Source organism: Amblyomma americanum, chromosome 5 (assembly GCF_052857255.1).
Source record: "Amblyomma americanum isolate KBUSLIRL-KWMA chromosome 5, ASM5285725v1, whole genome shotgun sequence".
In the NCBI taxonomy this organism is placed as follows: domain Eukaryota; kingdom Metazoa; phylum Arthropoda; class Arachnida; order Ixodida; family Ixodidae; genus Amblyomma; species Amblyomma americanum.
In genome coordinates this window covers 199,710,451-199,724,858 of record NC_135501.1, presented here as the reverse complement: position 1 = coordinate 199,724,858, position 14,408 = coordinate 199,710,451, and the positions used below count along the sequence as shown (strand labels likewise).

General features: G+C 43.5%; 1 protein-coding gene across 1 annotated transcript; it reads right to left on the bottom strand.

Moving 5' to 3' along the window:
• Nucleotides 1–86: 86 nt before the first annotated feature.
• Nucleotides 87–14,294, bottom strand: LOC144133394 (eukaryotic initiation factor 4A-III). The gene is made up of 10 exons (XM_077666476.1): nt 14,106–14,294; nt 10,138–10,210; nt 9,331–9,593; nt 8,338–8,418; nt 5,425–5,566; nt 4,684–4,822; nt 4,432–4,547; nt 3,178–3,285; nt 276–403; nt 87–195 (listed from the first exon to the last, which is right to left on the bottom strand). The coding sequence occupies exons 1-10, from the start codon at nt 14,242–14,244 to the stop codon at nt 179–181; spliced, it is 1,206 nt and encodes a 401-aa protein (XP_077522602.1). The 5' UTR covers nt 14,245–14,294; the 3' UTR covers nt 87–178.
• Nucleotides 14,295–14,408: the final 114 nt, after the last annotated feature.

The window sequence follows — 14,408 nt, the reverse complement described above, 5'->3', positions numbered from 1 at the left end:
AACATAAAAATGGGTGAACATTTGAAACTACCAGAGAGACCTTGAGAGCTATAAAACAGCTATGACAATCAGTCAAATGCAAAAGGTGTCAGGAAAGGCAATGTTTATTTGACTTTGTACATGAGTTAATGATGTGCTTGACTTGTGCAGGGGCTTCACTTCAGATGAGTCGAGAGGCTCATATGAGATCAGCAACTGAAAGTAATGAAAACAGCGGTGATGAGTACCCAAGAACTTGCACAGAAAAAAAAATGCGTGAAGTCGAAGGTGCCTACCATTCATGGGCATTTCATCTATCTGGGTACTGTAGTACTGCTCAATGTCTCTCAAGATGCGTATGTCATCATTCTTCACAAAGTTGATGGCAACACCCTTTCGACCAAAACGGCCTGATCGTCCAATTCTGAAAAGAAACAGCAGTGGTAAGGTTTCGACAATATGCAAATTTCACACAAATCATGGAAAGCTTTAGTAATGCTACAGTCAGATACAACTCAAGAACCACAAGGTAAGTTGCTGGGTGAGTTGGTTTCGATATTCCATGACTGCAGCGCAACGAACGGGCCGTAGAAGGACACAGGCAGGGACACAGCAGAGCGCTGCGCTGTAGTTCGCTGTAGACATGGAACTCAAGAACAAAGCAGCAAAGGCCCCTCAAAGGAGGCCCTCCAGCGAATGGCGTGCACCGATTCCCGTGAGGTAGCGGCTAATCCGTGTTTATTCTCCTGGCACACTAGGTTAATACGTGGGTAACACCATCACACAAGTGTGACAAGGAAATAACCGAGGATTAGTCTTGACATCATGAAAACCAGTTGATCACATTGGCTGGAAGGCCTCCATTGAGGGGATTTGCAACTTCGTTGTTTAGTTGTATGTATCCGAACGCAGCATGACTATGCTGCCAGTATACGTATACAAAAATCTTCCAAACAAGACCCCTGATGCAATAGCACAAATTCATTCTGTGCCTACCGGCCACCAAAACAAAAAATCCTTAGCGAAGAAAAGTGATTTCCAGGAGAAGAGCAACATGCCATCAGGCCTTGTTTAAGTGCCTCCTTTAGTGAAATTGTAATATAACCTGAACGCTGGCCAACATATAGGTACCAGACTTTTTTTCTGTGTTGCTGTTTCGTGCGCTGCTTTAACCTGTTGCAGCAAGGTGTCTAAATAGTGGATCGACTTTTTAACACTTTTTTTCTAAGAGTCGTTTTCACGAAGTCAGTGATGCCGACTGCATTTGAAATCCCTGCCGGACACAACGGTATAGCCACTTTATGATTAGAAAAAAGAATCTCGTTTCAAAAACAATAAAGACGGACGTCGCAAAGTTTAGTGCACCTAGGAAGTATTGTCTAGAGCTCTAACTTTTCTTCTCTCACATAGCGGAATGTTTTACTAAAGGCAACTGTAGCCAAGTATTCATTGCATAACAGTTTCAAATAAAGAAAGTGATCATTTGGGCAGAAATGTGTTGTTTGGAGATTAGGGCTGCAATTCTGTAAGCATGGAAGTGTGCGTTTTTAAGGCATTTATGTTATTTTTGTGAAATAAGGAATTCCAAATATACATAATAAATTTTCAAACTTTTCCCAACAGCAGAACATATGCATGTCTGAAAAGGTTAAGAGCAAATCTCCAAGTGACAAAGCTGGGAAGAATATCCAGTATGATTATTCTGAAAAAGGCCAGCTTAGCATTAAAGTGAGCTGCTTTTGGTTGAAATTTTCTTTCATGATCACGAATTTCGAAATGCTCAAGCAAATTTTTGAAATCCATTTAAATGATAAATTCATGGCAATACAATTTCCTCTATTTTTCAGATTTGATGGGAATCATTCCAATGTTGAAGTAGCGGTTCATGATCATTTTCAAAATTTCAAATATTCAGCGAATAGTATTCACAATTCGATTCACACTAAATTTTCACTATCCGAAATACAGTCGACGACCGAAAATTCTAATCGCTGATTTTTCATACATGCTTGATTATTCAGACTTTTTCGCGGCCCATAGACCCATAGAGCCAATGCATAAGAGCGCCTGAAATTTCAGAAGCACCGCAACTGACTGCTCGATTCTATGGACCTCGTTTGCACTCGCTGCCAATACCCAAGCTGCCATATGATGTGTACAGTGGAACCTCATTAATTCAAACCTTAGAAGAGATATAAAACTTAATCAAACAAAACGAAATTCAAGCTTAACTTGAGCCTCTTAACTTGCGATGCTGAAATTCTGCACGAGTTGACACATTGCGCCCGCGTGGTTTCGAATTCGTACTGTTCTTGAATGTCTTCCGCCGCACAAACTTGAACAATAGTCAGAGCTTGCGGAACTCATCTGTGCCAAGTCTTTCGTCCCAAATACGGAAAGAGGTAGCAGTGAAGCACGTAGGAGGCGTACGGCTTCATGATGGCGAGTGCGGGAGGAAATGGTGGTGCATTTCAAAGCGAGGTCAGCGTACCCGCGGCAAAACGCACCGCAACCCTGACTTTTCTATCGTAAAACCATAAATAACTGCCGTTTTGATGACAGGTAAGGTAAGATGCCTCTCATTACATGCAATAATGTTAAGTCTTGCATAAAGCCAGTGCACTGACGGCCACCGTCAGTCACTGCCTGCTAGCAGGTAGGTCAGGAAACGAAGTGCAGCAATATGCGGCCCGTCATTGTGACGTGCCACGATGCGGTCGACGAGTGGCTATGAGCATGTGAGCTACAAAAGCAAACAGCGAATTACCATAAAGGCCCGTAAGGAATGACCCAATTAGGATATGTTATTTTGCCATATATTTCCTTCCAGGTGAGTCCCTTTAAATCTAACTGCATATTCGAAATCACCATCCCATGATATACCTGCATGCTAAGTTTCAGAAAGATATGTTTGATAAATAAAAAAATTTCTAAGGCCTTCAGCCCCCCTTAAAGTTCAAACGTTCGAGGTTTAACAAAACAAAACAAACAAAACAGAGGCCGGTAAGTGCAAGTGAAGCCGGGAAAATCGAGAAGTTGGCTGAAGTACGCCTGAAATTTCAGTTTCAGTTACACATTAACCCTAACGGATACGCAACAGTGCCACGCCAAGGTGAGAAAAATTACCCACACCCGAAATTTTAATGCCAGAAAAATCGGCCCAAAACTCGGCCTTTCCCCCAAAGCATGCATACGCACCTGTGGATGTACAACTCTCGGTTGTTGGGCAGGTCGTAGTTTATGACAAGGGACACCTGCTGCACATCGATGCCTCGAGCCCAGATGTCTGTGGTGATGAGCACTCGGCTGGGAGAAGAGAAAGTAGAGCACTGTTAACGGGTGCAACGATGGAAAGCCACATCAAGGCAAACAAAATGCTTTTGCATTGCCAATGGCCTTTTTCTTTCCTGTTTGTTTGCCAGCCAAGCTTCAGAATACGGTGAAACCTCATCGAGTTTAAAAAAAATTGCGGAGGAAAACCGTATTACCCGGGAAAATGTATGATCCAAAGTGCCCAGTCTTGAGAAATGTAACTGCTGAATGACGTAAAAAGGCATTCATTGACATTCCTTGGCACAAGAACCAAGCAGCTCCTTTTCTAGTGCTTGCCGAATTCAGTCCACACTTACACTGTCCGTGGTGGGGAAGAAACTTTGAAACACATCCGGTCCGTCGACAGCAATGGTAAAATTAGCGAGGTCTCTTCCTCATTTACGGATGCTTCGACTCATTGAACCAATGCACTCAGGGGAACTCGCCGCTGCATGCTTGCCTTGCGTTCCTTACACTTTGCCTGCTCGTACGCAAGCATGCTCTTACGCTTCGGCCCCTTGCCCCAAGGTACTATGAAGAAGCCTTGTGGAGACAGCCAGCTCTATTAGGCGCACCTTTTTTTTCTTTATTCCTTTTTTTCTTTGGGGGGGGGGGGGATGTTTTCCCCTTTGCACTAAGGCACTGCAGAGAAGCCACCACGGCGAGTGATTGCCATTTCAGCTCGTGTCACGTGCCCTCCAGCTCAGCCCACTCGTACGTTTGCACATGTGCAGTTGGTTGCGAAACGTATTATACCAATAGAAATTGTCTAAATTGTGAATAAGGTAGCAGGAAAATCATGTTATCAGGGAACAAATTAACCGGAAAAAAAAAGGGAGCAACTATGTGGGACATTTTTATAAGACTTCAACTCTGAGGAACATCCTACGAACAGGGAATGTATCAACGAAGCTTTACTGTACAAGTTCAATACAGACTCCATAGGGCAGGCTGCATTCAAAAGCGTTCCAAAATAAGTTACCCTGCAAAGCTCTTGTGAGCAAAAGCAAAATGAACAGTGCACTTCTGAAAACCAATTTTCTTCTGAAGAGTACTCCTTAACAATCACATAAGATTACTTCACATAGTTGTGATAGGTGCAGCTCAAGATTCAATGCACTCAAAGCAAGGCTAGCTCACCTCTGACCAGAGCGGAACTCCTTCATGATGGCATCTCTCTCCTTTTGTGGCATGTCACCATGCATAGAGGACACTGTGAAGTTGGCCTCTCGCATCTTCTCACTCAGCCAATCCACCTGGAGAAAAGGGAGCAGTAGTAGTAGCGTGAGCATTAAGTGACAAGCAGCACTATTCCTTTGCCTCAAGTATAAACCATTTCCTGAACCAAAACTGTTTCCGGCCTGTTTAGGACGTTCGGAAACACCAACCCACCTTCCTCTTGGTGTTGCAGAAGATGACAGCCTGCGTGATGGTGAGCGTGTCGTACAGGTCGCACAAGGTGTCAAACTTCCACTCCTCACGCTCCACGGCCACAAAGAACTGCTTGATTCCTTCCAGCGTCAACTCATCACTGAAAGAGGGCACGTGTGCAGTGCATAACTTTACTGGCATACCACACTGCCTTAAGTACACTCGTATGTGCTGCAATACAAAAATAAATTTAAAATTTCAGGATAACAAAAGAAGAATCAAAACACATCCCATGGTTTGAAATTCGAAAACAATGACAAGGAGCTACCCCAGCTTTTCATACTTCACAGCACATTCTTAATTTTTTTCCAGCAATTTCTCAATTTTTTTTTCACAGTAATTAATTTTTTGAAGTTTATGAATTTTTCGGACTGTTCCGATTATTCTGACCATTTTTCTGGTCCCGCCGAGTCGAAAACATTTGTCGGCGACTCTACGAAGTTTGCAGCTCCCCTGCAAAGGGCTGCTAGGGATATGTGAACTTAGTTTCATGCATGTAAATAACCTGGCTTTACCTACAATTGGCCCAAGTTTCCTTCACAAGAATTAAACAGCCAATCACCTGTAACTGCACCCAGCTGCTACTACCTGGCCCCTTTTCTCTCTTCAACATCTTCGCACCCTTGCTGCATGTTGTAATCCTTGATCAACCCACGAAAGGCACCATAAACACACAAGCTCACCCACTGAATGCTGACCTACCGTTTGACGAGGATCCGCACAGGGTCAGTCATGAACTTGCTGGTCATCTCCAAAATCTCGTGGGGAAGGGTAGCCGAGATCAGCACCACCTGGGTGCAAGGCGGAAGGTACCGGTACACGTCATAGATCTGCTCCTTGAACCCTGCGTTTGAAAGCCAGACATGGTCAAAGCATGCCCAGTGAACCACCTACAATGTCAACCCCATGAAAGAAATTCCACTGAAGAACACGAACATATCCAGACAAACCCACCTATAACAATACCTGTTAGATCAATATATCGGATATAAAAACGACAATGGCACTGCCAGCTTTACCATGAATTCTATGCTAAAGTAAACTGCACATAACAGTGCTATTAATTACAACACTATAAACTTGGTCACTGAAAGCCAAACCTAAAAGAAGCAGACACAGAAACGCTACGACCACACCAGCCAAACTATGCTTCCAACACAAATGCATGCGCACGTGTGTGCGGAGCCAACCGTCGGGTCAAGCCGGCACCGCAAAAGCGAAATGAGCCTGTGGCCATGCAAACGGAGACGACACCAGACATGCTCGGGATATTTCCATGCTGCAACGATGCCGAGGAAGAGAAAAGATTGCAGGCTTTAATTTTTACTGCCCAATCTAACATATGTACCTGCGTGCGATGGAGCAGTCCATTAACATTACTGAGGCTGCACCATCGTAAAAAAATACGTCGGCTCGTTTTTCTTTGCTACTTTGCATGAGGGCAGGCTGCGAGAGCACATGCGCAGCCCTATCCTTCTCTATTCTTTGCTAACTTGGTCATGCCACCCACTTCATTGGTTGCACGTGTTCTGAGGGCAGGCGAGCTGCTGCATCACTGCACTGGCCATGTACACCCCATGCACTCTCTATCCATCGGTTAGCTGCATGCCCGTTGTCAACGTAGTTTTTCTCTTGTACGACATCACCATCCCCCCAGTCCTGAACGCTCATAAAATATCTCGTGGCACTCTTCGACGAAGGGTCCTGTTATACCCTTGTTACATGGGTAGTTTCAACGACCACTGAGTCAATGGACATCGAACTCAATGGGGATCAGCCAGTGCCACACGGCGGTTTTCAATGACCACTGAACTCAATGGACATCAACTCAATGAAGGTTCGCAAATGGCCACTGAAATCCAAAGGGCCATTGAGAACAGCCTTGCACTGACCATGCCTTGAAGAAACAACGCATAAAAACTAGAAATAAACGAAAATATTGTCACGGACTAGAAAACGACAAAGTGGGCAGTGGCGCGGCACGGAGCGCTCGCACTAGGCCCACCGCCATTAAATCATTCCATCGCCATCTGTCATGTAGTCCTGCTTTCACCTGCTTGCTGTCATGTAACATTTTGGGCAAGGGCTGTGTTCGAATATGTTGGTGGCTTCTAGGGTCGGTGAGGTCATAGGTTCCAGTTGCAGCGGCGTCGTCATGTCGTCGTGTCTTGTGGTCCGGGCGGGGGACGGGGCTGGGGCACTACCGGGCGGTGCGGACAGGAACACATGACCAATGACCTTGGCACACGAAGGACGCCGAAGCTCCAGGACCAGGATGGAGATGAACTCCGCACCTCACACCAAATGTTACAGGACAGCAACCAGGTGAAAGCAGGACTACATGACAGATGGCGATGGAATGATTTAATGGTGGTGGGCCTAGCGCGAGCGCTCCGCGCCACTGCCTACTTTGTCGTTTTCTAGTCCGTGACAATACCTTCCGATTTAATTGCAAAATTTTTGACCACATTACCCAATTTATAAACCAATTTTTATTTGGTCGCCAAATGACAGCTCCGCAGAACAGCTAGCAGTCAGATGTAAACAAACCGACGCTGATCTTCTGCGGCATCGCGGCGTTCCGCTTCGTTTCTCTTTTTTTTCCCACCTGTTGGAGCATTTTGTGACAACCGAGACCAAGAGTTGCCCCGCAAATGCTGCAACGACAGCGGCTGTGAACACGACAAAGACGGTCGCTTGCTTGCTTTGCTTGCTAAAAGTGAATGCTTCTGAAACGAAGTACACATCGCTGGCCATCGTCGCCATCGCTGTCCCTAGACTGAGCAGAACTGTGAAGTATCTGATATATCTTTTTCGGGAAAAAGTTCTAACATTCGGCTTGTTTAACTCCACTGACTTTTTTTTTAATGTTGGCACCCCTAGCGCCACCTGTCGGATCGGATCGCATGTTCACTACTCACTCAATGATCACTGAAATTTGCAGTGTGGCAGCAATGCATCTGGATGGCCCTCGAAAATTTCAACGGCCATTGACTGAATGGGCATTGAGACTGCTCCCGCGACAGGGGTATTATATGTACACTTTACCAGGAAGCACGGCACAACTACCACAAAAGAGGAAGCTAAAGGCAATACCTTTGGAAATGAAGTGCAGCATTGTGAGAGACCACAAGAAAGGCGAAAAAATGTGCAACTTGCTATGCAAGTATAGCCAGCCAGAACTGACAACATCAACCGTCACCTGCACCTTGCCATAAATGATGCATAGAAAAGGATTCGGCAAGGGGCTTACAAAGAAGTAGAAGAAACCCTCTCCCAATGCTTTCTGAACACCCGTGTGATGAACCTGCTAATTACAAAAAACTTTGTTTATTTGAGGTCACTGGGGCCATGAAAAATATTTGAATTAGCCGAGCACAGCAAAAATATCAGTGAGTGTATACCCACGTAAAAATCTGTTGCGGGACTGCGCTACCTTTACTGGTCAAACTCTATGATTCCTGCATGCTGCCACATATAAGTCGAACCGAGATGTTTTATATATAAGCACTATAAGCCACTGGCTCGACACAAGCATTCAACCTTAAGCAATAAGAGCCAGCATGAAAACGTGCAATTGCAGTAATGCACTGAGCAGAACAAAACCCCACACACCTTTGTTCAACATCTCGTCAGCCTCATCAAGGACCAGCATTTTGATGGCTCGAGTACGGAGGTTCCTTCTTTTGATCATGTCTGCAAATAAAAACAGGCACATAGGCACCGTTAGCACACCAAACCCTCTGATCAATGCACACGTAAGCACAAAATAATCGCATGAACACAATGTTCTACAAAAATGACAACAGTTGTTGAAAAATGCTAATACAAGAGAACCCCATTATGTTCTTCATAAGCCCACAAAAAAAGGCATAACAGCCAGCAAATGTAGCCGAATACAGCATGCACAAAAATTGTACACTGCTGTCTGCCACTTTTGTTTTATTATTTTTTTTTTGCAAGGACAACATGCTTTCCTGAAATTTGCAAGACTATGTGGATTGCTGTCCGCCTGCCTGAGCCCCAGTTGCCAATGGAGTGCCGAGTCTTGCTATGGCTGGAATGATATCGCCATTCTGCGCATGCTAAACAAAGCCTGTCAGAATGATGGCACGTAATAAACCCCCGAGTGGGGCAACATTCGTAACAAACCATGAGGGAACGCTGCCACAGTAACACTGTAATAGCCAAGTTTGTATTGCTTTGGTTTCATTGGGACTCAGAACGGGACCAGCTCTAAAAACATAGCATCCGGGAATACAACAGCGGGGTTTTACTGTAAATAGCACAAATATGGGAAAATATTTTCACAGCTATTGCGATACAGGAACTATAAACTTCATTCCTAAGCATTCTATTTCACAAGGGCAGTTGAAAAACCAGGCCTCTCAAATTATTTCCCCGCAGCTATTTCCCGAATAATTCCCAGCTATCACTTATATTTCTTCCCGGGCAAGACAGGAAGGTCAAACATTTCTGATATTTTTTTTTAGAGCACAGTCGCTGCATTCAGGAGGGTAGCTAATTGCCACATTGAAGCACACTGCCACGCCCATACATTGCACGCAAATGTGACCCCGGGAACTTTCAGCAGCCTCGTTCACTCACCAAAGACACGTCCCGGGGTGCCCGAAACAATGTGCTGGCCGTAGTCAAGCTTGCGGATGTCCTCGCCCAGGTTGGTGCCACCGATGCAGGCATGGCATTGGACGTTCATGTAGTCGCCCAGGGCCAGGATCACTTTCTGGATCTGGACGGCCAGCTCGCGGGTGGGCGACAGGATCAGTGCCTGCGTCTCCCGCATTTGCGTGTCGATTGTCTGCAGCACCCCAATGGAGAAGGTGGCCGTTTTGCCCGTGCCAGACTGGGCCCTGCAAGAAAAACAGTGGGGCTCAGTACGGCCCATGCCTACACAAGAACCAAGGTACGCTAAGAGTGCTAACAAAAACATCACATCTTTTTTTCCTCATATGCAGCGATAAATTGTGCCACTTTTATGCAAGCAAAGCGGTGACGTTTTTAATCGAAGGAACTTAATTCTTTCTCCAGAAGATGCAGACAAGAAGAACTTTTTCAATGGCACATTAGCCAACAACGAGGAAGGCACCACAGTCACCACAGACTGCGTCTACAAGCACAGCACATCAAACATGTAGAGATATTCACAAAACAGCCTTAGCTACTTTTGTGTCATAAAACCCAACACAACAGATACACAAAGTACTCAAAACGAAATCTGTTTTACCGTATAGAAAAGGAGCTATAGTTTCACTGTTATTTTCTTGAGCAATGAGAGATGGAAGCAGCTCTTGCGTAACTTATATTTAAAAAAAAATGAAATGGTGTTAAAAACAGTTACTCATCCATAATAGTAAAGAAAGACTGTGTGACCTTGTACAGCCAAAAACAACTCACTGTGCAATGACATCTCTTCCTTTGATGACCGGCTTGATGGAACGCTGCTGAATGGCAGACGGTTTCTCAAACCCTGAAACAAAAAACAAAAAAGTTCATACAGTGAGAGTGAGCTCTGCCAAAACCACCGTTTACAAACAGCTGCAACACTTGTAGGGAGATGATACGGCACCCAAAGTCATGCTCAAGTTGACACAACAGTTTGAAAGTAAAGACGTTTAAAAATACAGTTTTAAATGCATGTTTTCTTCTCTCATAATGTCACATAAGACATTAGAATACATGGATCACCATATGGTATTCAACCAACAATCGCTAAATAATTTATCATACAATTTCTTCTCTGATGATGTTTCAGTTATGGTTTTATCGACCAAACGATGGCAGCAATGTGCAAGGAGTGCTTAGGTCACGTGAGACATGAAAAAAACTGCATTAAAATCGCTGACACATAGTTTTCATTAATTACCAGCGCTTAAGACAGTCTGCTTCAAGAACAAGCATGCCAACAAATGACACGTGAGCGGTTATTTTACAGTTTTTTCATGCCTCATGTGACCTAAACATTCCTTTTTGCACATCGCAGCCATCGTTTGGTTGATGAAACAGAAACAGCATCAAGAAGAAATTTAATTATAAATTATTTAGTGGTCATAGGTGAATACCATGCTGTGATCCCATAACAAAGAAATGTGACGTCTATTAATCACTCAATAAAGCTGCACTAACAACAGCCTCTTATGCTGTGGCTGGTGCCGTGTTTACAAAATAACACGAATTTCACATTCACCACATAAAAATTTTTTTTTTTCAATAAACGACACTGGCAACCGAATGTGTTTGAAATACTCGTTTACATTCATTTTGGCTTTAATGTGTTCTTCCAATAGCAGAACCCCAAGATGTGCAGAATAATGTGGAATTCAACCAAGATGTACAAGAAAGAAAATGTCATATGTTTAGAAGTGATATTTTATCATTCTAAAGATAAACACACTGAGATATTACCACCACCTAACCTGTTCTTATACTTGACCCTCACTGCCTGTTGCGGCTGTTTGGTAAGCGTTAAGTCTTCATTGGCTACATTACTTCTTCAGTATGAAACACGTGGTTGCTTGAAAAGCAAGAACCACTTTTATTTTCACAAAACAGCACCAGTAAATTTAAATTTCACTTGCAATCAGTAGGCAATATTTTCACCTTGGTTTTGTAACTTCTTCAGCCGGTACTGTTTGCGGATGTTATGCTCCACAAAGCTTTAACTATAGGTTCTTCACGATAACAATACTTGCAATAAATCAGTTCACTATACCACCGTGCACATTTATTTGTATCAGGTGGCATGGTCTCAAATGACATTTGATGGAAAAGATGCTCAGTCTGCTATGTTACAGTGGCGTTAGCAGGTCATGTGGTGTTAAAAAGTCTGTCACACAGACACTGTTTGCATACTCGGATAAACTTTAGCCAGATTATTATTGTCACATGACAGAGACTAAAGTGACGCTATTGCTACTTAGTACTGATACTGATCACGTGACAGGATGAAAAGATCATTTTGCCTTATTTCTTGAATCAATCGTGAATTCCTGATAACCACGTGGGGTGTTGCGAACCTAAAGTTTCAGAGCAAGGTTTCTTGTAAATTAAATAACTGGTCTCACATCAAAAATCAGACTTGCAAGAAGGAGCATTTGCAGCACTTTCAGTTTTGGTTTTCGAAAAATAAAAGAACAAGACTGCTATCTAGAGTGACTCTTTAATGTGCAATAAGTAACAAGTTTTTCACCATCCCCAAGGCCTTCAAGTTTCAGATTATGACGATCATTTAAGCTTCAAGTCCTAAAGTTTAGTGCAACGCGTCAGAAAAGCCTCTTGTGCTAAATGTTTAATCTTTAAAGAGCAGTTTTCCAAAACAGAATTATTCTTTTTAACCCTTTAAAATCAATTTACACAAATGTTCATAAAGCCTCACAATGCTTTTCTGCGACTGCGCTACATGTAGCAGCAATCGCAATGACTCAGGTGAATTTCGTATCCTTTGCATTACAAATACAGTGGCTTTTATGTCAGTTCGCAAACGGAGCAAAGAATATTTCACAAAGCGGTGAGCTTGGCAGCACGGCCTCTGCCAATTTCATTAGAAAGATTGTGCCACAAGAAATAATTACAATTTTCTTTTTCTGAATTTCTAGCATCATGTGCATCTTCAAAACAAATTGGTCTCATGATACCACAGGTGTTTATTTCCAAATGCCTACATTTCAATGTTACAATTTCCAGCCACTGTACCATTTTGTACTAAATCTAAACATTCCTGTAAAGATTACCCACCGTGGTGGCTCAGTACTTGGCTATTGAGCCAGAGTTCCTGGTTTCAAACCCAGTTGCAGCGGCCGCATTTCGACAGAGATAAAAACGCAAAGGTGCCCGAGTACTGTGCAATGTCGGGGCACATTAAAGATCACCAAGTGGCCAAGATTACTCTGGAGCCCTCCACTACGGCCCCCTCTTTCTCCCTTTCTTCTTTCACTCCCTCCTGTATCCCTTCCCTTACACACAGTTCTGGACACCGAGATGAGAGACAATTACTGCGCCATTTCCTTCACTCAAAAACCAATATTGCAAAGATGTGTCCTGCATTTGGAAACTAATGAATTGGCTTTCTTGAGGCCTGGATATAGTATTTCAGAGGAAAAACGCTTGCTCTGAATTGAAATAATAAGCAGCACCTGAAGGGGCTAATACACTATTCAGTGATCCTTCGAGACAAGCGATACTTATGCCCTCGATTTCTTTTCACAGAGAATAGCAAAAAATTTAGCCAGAGTAACCTTCAGTTATCACCCCCTCACAAAGCTGTACGTGAAAACGTTTAATAAACATCATTGTTTCCATCCCTGCGCTCAATTAATACAGCGTAATAATTGCGATGAAAAAACTGTGCTATGGCATTTGGCTGGTTTCATTTTTCCTGATGAACATTCAGTAGAATAAGCGTGCAGCAAAACTAATGTGCAAAGAACAATATGCATGCCCAACATTTGAGATTTGAGCGTCCCTTCCTAAACGTGTATCACGATATCAACAAGGTTATTTCTACATTATCACAGGCATCCTTTGTGTACACAGTAGTATTAGAACGTCCACAGTCAGTAACCGCTCCACATTGGAACATTTCGGCTCAATCTAACCCAAGAACATTAACTTGTACCAATCAATCAATCAATCAAAATGTCGTCAAACAAGTTATCTCAAGGAATAGTGCTTCCCTTTGGTCCCCTCACAGCACATCTGATTGCTGTTTTAATTATCGTATCAGACTATCTAAGCAAACTACATATTATGAACAATAAAGAGGTGAATGTTATCCTTACGAAACGAAGAATACATGAAAATTTTGGTTTTGTGAAAAAACGGCATGTCGACAACCTTCAGCAGTTCTAAAACGCAGCTGACTCAAGCTATCGCGAAACTTTCTCTGAAAATTCCACAAGAATATGGAGTGATCCAAAACGCACCGCTAATGAAATCACTGCCGCAGTGTATTCTGCGTACGCGCCTGACGAGAATCGGCATCTATACGTCACGCATTTAACGAAAGCGCTGCGCAGGTGAGGGTCTGGAGTCAAAACGCTAGACGTTAACCTGGAATAGCGAATATGGGAAGAAAATGAAAGCCGTGCGCGCTTCTAAGGCCACGTTCTACGGTAACGTTCTGGCGCCTATGCTTGTACCGACAGAACTTGGAGACTGAAGTAAAATCTAGAGTTAACAATCGTTATCTATGGTTTTTAAGACCTGTCGTCAGCAGTTACAAGAGATTAGAGCCATTTTGAGGCCTGATAAGCTCAAAAAATAACTTTTCGAGACCCGTTCCGCGAACACGCAGAACCAACGCACGGCCTCTAAAAGAGGGTTAGGCCCAACGGAGAAACTTTTGCCGCGTAGTCGCGCTGACTCACCGTACGCGTAGATGCCACGCAGGAGATCTTCCCTGAGGCCAACAGCGTCGAATGTTGGTATCACTTCCACATCTTCGCTCGTTTCAAACTCCACATTTGATAAATCTTCCGCCTGCACAACGCGACGACGGGCTGCCATTTTGGACGACTGACGACGGTGTCGATTCCAATGCGCTTCTCGCTGAGCTTTGGGACTTTAGAAGTCAACTATTACGCAATTTCAAGCAGTCAATACTTATAAAAAATACATAATACACAAAGCTTTTTTGTGTTTTTGCACAAATTGATTGCGATAAACCTAAG